Source organism: Arachis ipaensis, chromosome B03 (assembly GCF_000816755.2).
Source record: "Arachis ipaensis cultivar K30076 chromosome B03, Araip1.1, whole genome shotgun sequence".
NCBI lineage: Eukaryota > Viridiplantae > Streptophyta > Magnoliopsida > Fabales > Fabaceae > Arachis > Arachis ipaensis.
This window is the reverse complement of record NC_029787.2, coordinates 25,647,284-25,652,188: the sequence shown is the minus strand read 5'-3', so window position 1 is coordinate 25,652,188 and position 4,905 is coordinate 25,647,284. Positions and strand designations below refer to the sequence as shown.

The 4,905-nt window shown below is 35.7% G+C and overlaps 3 protein-coding genes across 4 annotated transcripts in view; 1 reads left to right on the top strand and 2 right to left on the bottom strand.

Moving 5' to 3' along the window:
* LOC107630152 (electron transfer flavoprotein subunit alpha, mitochondrial) overlaps nt 1-498 on the top strand; it is a gene marked incomplete in the record, with an annotated part of 5,896 nt that extends 5,398 nt beyond the window's left edge. Inside the window, 2 exon segments of the mRNA XM_016333215.2 lie at nt 1-45; nt 123-498. Coding sequence (XP_016188701.1) covers nt 1-45; nt 123-200 — 123 coding nt within the window.
* Nucleotides 1,264-3,434, bottom strand: LOC107630154 (60S ribosomal protein L17-2). The gene is made up of 7 exons (XM_016333216.2): nt 3,330-3,434; nt 3,203-3,239; nt 2,968-3,008; nt 2,098-2,328; nt 1,918-2,020; nt 1,626-1,693; nt 1,264-1,545 (listed from the first exon to the last, which is right to left on the bottom strand). The coding sequence occupies exons 1-7, from the start codon at nt 3,330-3,332 to the stop codon at nt 1,483-1,485; spliced, it is 546 nt and encodes a 181-aa protein (XP_016188702.1). The 5' UTR covers nt 3,333-3,434; the 3' UTR covers nt 1,264-1,482.
* LOC107630156 (NADH dehydrogenase [ubiquinone] 1 beta subcomplex subunit 2-like) overlaps nt 1,633-4,905 on the bottom strand; it is a 5,549-nt gene continuing 2,276 nt past the window's right edge. The window contains exons 4-6 of one of the 2 annotated variants that reach the window (XM_021118501.1): nt 4,075-4,191; nt 1,918-2,020; nt 1,633-1,693 (exon numbers count right to left, since the gene is read on the bottom strand). The gene's annotated coding sequence lies outside the window, so the exon portion shown is untranslated. The other variant, XM_021118502.1, reaches the window with a different exon arrangement.

The window sequence follows — 4,905 nt, the reverse complement described above, 5'->3', positions numbered from 1 at the left end:
GTTATTGTTGCCGTGAACAATGATGCTGATGCTCCTATATTTCAGGTTAGTGCCTCTTTTGTGAATTTGAAGCTTTCTATTTCGTTTAAGTGTTGTTAATTTGTGTGATGTGTTAAATTCAGGTTGCTGATTATGGACTTGTAGGAGACCTATTTGAGGTGATACCAGAGTTGCTAGAGAAGCTTCCTGAGAAAAAATAAAGCGTGTAACATGCATCAGTATGAATTGTGCACTTTCTCAATGTTTCATCTTGTAACATTTAAATTGCTATTATTTTTCCAAAAATAAAGAAAATGAGGTTCATTGATGAATCCCCAGAATACTAGACTGTTCGCTTTTCCTATTTCGATGGATTCAATTGATGCACTAAATCATCTAGCATTGATCAAAACCTGAGGATTGAAGTGTAAATTTAACAATTAACATGAAGAGTAGGCTTTGCTAAGTTTGTGATAAGTTAGTAAGTGTTAACAAAGAACAAAAGAAAGTTCATCAGTATTTCTAACATTTTCTTCTTCAATATAATTATTGGTGACAAAGTTTTACTGTTTAAGTAATGTTGATACTAATCTACAAGTTCGATGGAGCGTTGGTAACGGGTTACCCATCAAAGTGGCTCGCACATCAACAATGTACCAGTTTTCCCAACTTCCAATATTATTTTGCTCCACATTTTAGGTTTATGGATTACTTTTGCCTCTCTTTAGTTGTGTTTTTATGAATTCATAGTTAAACTATTGAATTTGAATGCTACATCCTAGTAACTTATTTCCCTTAAACTAAAACATTCAACTATTCAAGAATTCAGCAAAATGCTTTTCAGTAACTGGACTTATGAGTCCAATAATCAGTTTAAATAAAAAAAATGCATTCAACTTGTGTTTCCATTTTTTATTTTTATTTTTAATTTTCTTATGTTTTTACAATATTAAAAAAAACGACAAAAACAAAACAGGATTTAAATGAAAGAACGAGTCAAGAAACAATTTTGATGCACAATACCAATCTTAATGCCCACTATAGAACTTTATTCTACTTTAATCATCTTTGAATTTGCAACTTTTATTGAGTTCTACCATCTTGATCCAAAAGTAATTATATATTTTATTATCTCCTCACTTTGAAAAACCTTGACAAATAGAAACTTCAATTATAGTTAATATTTTGTTTAAAAATAATTCGTCTAATTACAATTATTAATACAAATTTAAAATATTAGGATAGTTATATTATAAAATACAACTAATAAGGAATAGAAGCTACTTAACATAAGGTAACTCACTCTCATTTAACTAAAACTTAATAATGATCAAAAGATTTCCATAACAAATTTCCCATAATCTCAAATCAACTTGGCAGAATATATGAACAAAATTTCTGTTCATTCTAAAAAAACTGATCCATGACAAAAATAGGGAAAACAGAGTAACAAAAATAACACCCTAGGAATTTAGTAACTCAATCTTCTGCATCGACAGCAATTTAGGATGAAGCACCACTACGAAGGCCTTGAGACTTCTTGCTTGTTGCCAACTGGGACTCCGGCTACAAGAACAACAATAAATGAACATTTGATGCAACATGAAAATCAAATCAAAATATTTAAAACATGGTAAAATCAATACCTCTTTCTTAACAGGCTCTTCCTTCTCGGATAAGATCAACTCTATGTGGCAGGGAGATGACATGTAGGCTGACAACAAAAGTCGTAACCAATATTATGAAGAATGCAATGGCAACACTTGTTAGAATTAACCACTCCAATTTTCATATACTTATTTTTTGTAATCATATTAAACATCAATATAATAAAAGGAGATTAACGCCCCGTGAGAAATAGATTAAGGAACCAAGAGATAAAATAGATTTACAAAACACGGGAATCACCCTAGTTAGAGTACTAAGATTATAACTTACGATTGATTCTTCCGTGAGCACGGTAGGTGCGGCGTCTTTGTTTCTGTGCTTGGTTGACTTGGATGTGGGAAATGTAAAGAGCATCCACATCCAAACCTTTCACCTGCACGAACAAAAACAATTTCAAACAGAAGCAAGCCATGGAAAATCAAACACGGCCATGCAATGCAGCACACACACCTCAGCATTGCTCTCAGCATTCTTGAGCAAATCAAGGATGAATTTAGCTGATTTTACAGGCCAGCGTCCTTGTCCATTGGAATGTCTGTTCTTTGCCTGGGCAGTCCTCCCAACACCACCACAGAAGCGTCGAAATGGAATGGCCTGTTTGTGGGCCAAAACGTCCTCCAAATACCTCTTTGCCTTAACAAGCGGCAACTTCCTGATAGCAAAGGCAGTCTCCCTAGTGTTCTGTAAAAGAAAACTTCTTAATTCCCACTCAATAATAGAGAATAATTGAATGAATAATATAAGCAATCTTTTTTATTCACATAATATGGAATTTGCTATATCAAACTTTCATCAACAAAAGGGAAAAATAAATTAACCCATTATTGATAATGATAAAGCAATGTACAAAATGATTTACAAGGGACCAACACATAGATCATAGAAGCATCAATTGATAAATCAGATTTGTAATTAAACCAGAAATTATCAGCCACTAGGCTTTGCAAGTTGGAACTTTGGAGGAGATCAGCAGACCGAGGAAAAGCAAGCGAAGGAGGGGAAGAGGTTGAACAGTTAATGAGGCAAGCAAAATAAAGATATATGCCCAGCACACAAACACACACATTTAAGGTCATGAATTAAACTATTCCACTTACTAAGGCATGCAAGAGATACCCCAGCTCACAATCCATAATCATCTACCATAAATCTCTACTTCCAAAAACCCATCTATTCACATACACACACATAAATAAAGGCAAAATTGATGAAATTCATGAAACATGAAACAGAGCTACAAATATCATTTAGCCTAGCTCTAAAATTTAGGCATTTAATGTAAGACAGTAAATTGTTATGAAGGAAAATAGAACATTGTACCTTGAAATGAACCCTCAAATCAGAGCCTCTAGCCTTGCAAGCTACAGTTGCAACCATTACAACAGGTTAAGCTTAAATCAACAATTTGAGCCAAAAAGATAAAAAATAAAAACAAATTCCAGTAACTGTTAACATCGTTTTGAATGCAAATTTTAGGGGGAAAAAAAAAACGCTCAGTAAATTGCATATAAGCTAATAGGATCTGAAGACTCAATGAAACCAAAATTGTTCATACACTTGGTGGGATTTTCGGGTTCTCTGGAGTACTTCACCTGAAAAAAGAAGAGTGCGTAGTGAGAACAGATCGAAGAATGGAGAATATCGATTTTAAGCATGAGGAACGAACAAGAAACATTGATTACCATGTCGGCGATTGCAGCTTGTTCTTCCTCTTCGCGGAGGCTACACAGAAGGGTTCTCAAATTAGGGTTTTACTTTCATTATATATTGCGAAATTACACTTCAAAATTTATAGTAGTCCCTCACGTAATTTCTGTCCAAAACTAGCAATCAGAAAGTTAGGGTGTATTCCAGAATTCATAGTAGTCCCATGCTGGCACTCCAACGATGAGCTGATATGCCGAATGAAACTTTTTTCGCAATTTGGTTCTTTTCCCTTTTAAAATCCTAATTTCTGAATTATGTTCACTATCTGCAGAGCTTCCCCTTCTCTTCTCTTCTGTTCTCTTAGACATCAGTATAGCAAAATTGTCCATCCATTCTGTTCTGAACAGCTTTCACCACGGCTACTCTAGCCACCGTGGCAGGCTGGCAGCCCTGTTAGCAACTATCGCTACTTTGTTCACCTCATCGTCGACGCGCCTAAGGTTAATCACGCTATCTGCTATTTTTCTTGCAGCATGTAATTAGAATAGACAAACACTTTTTACTTTTAGGTGATATTGAACAATAAACACTACTAATGAAAAGAGAAAAAAAATGAAAAATGAGAGACCTTTGTCATACATAACTCAATGCTGGCATGGTGCTAAGGAGGAAAGTGATTGGTACTATGTACATTTAGAGCAAAGCAGCAACAGCAAGTATGATGTGGGAAATGTAAAGAGCATCCACATCCAAACCTTTCATGCAATGCAGCACACACACCTCAGCATTGCTCTCAACATTCTTGAGCAAATCAAGGGGTCCTTGTCCATTGGAATGTCTGTTTTCCGCATGGGCAGTCCTCCCAACACCACCACAGAAGCGTCGGAATGGAATGGCCTGTTTGTGGGCCAAAACGTCATCCCAACCATTACAACAGGTTAAGCTTAAATCAACAATCTGAGCCCAAAAGATATAAAATAAAAACAAATTCCAATGAATCAAAGTAACTGTGAACATCGTTTTGAAAGCAAATTTTACAAAAATGGAAAAAAAAACGCTCAATAAATTGCATATAAACTAATAAGATCTGAAGACAAATGAAACCAAAATGGAGCATACAATTGGTGGGATTCCGGCCCTAACAACAACCTAGCCACCGTCCTCATGACCTGATGTCCATACTTTTTTTTTTTGGTTTCCCACGGTATCCCCCAACCCGGCAGGTCAAGGACTAATCCGTCGCGGTACTGAGCTCCATTTAAGGGTTTGCCGCTGGCCAATGGGTTGCTGCATGCACAAGGCGGGATTCGAACCCCCGACACTTGCTTAAGCGGACTAGTGAGCTAACCACTAGACCAACCCAACTTGGTTTGATGTCCATACTTATTATTCACAAGTAATCAAATCAGATTTAACCCATTAACGCAAACGCCCTCCATATCCAACCCAACTCCTACTGAAAAACCCATATAATTTGGGCCTCTATTTAATAAAGGGACATTCCAGTCCCAAAAAAAAGGAATACTTCAGATTTAGAAAAAAAATGTGTTTAATAATTTAAAGTGGTGCCAAGACCAAATATATATATATATATATGATTTAAATTGGTGA

Excerpts from the sequence above, each read along its gene's own strand:
- LOC107630154 (XM_016333216.2), bottom strand. Across the intron at positions 2,329-2,967 it reads ATTTGAGGGTTCATTTCAAG|AACACTAGGGAGACTGCCTT; the intron begins GTACAATGTTCT and ends TTTCTTTTACAG. Across the intron at positions 1,694-1,917 it reads TGCTCACGGAAGAATCAATC|CCTACATGTCATCTCCCTGC; the intron begins GTAAGTTATAAT and ends TTTTGTTGTCAG.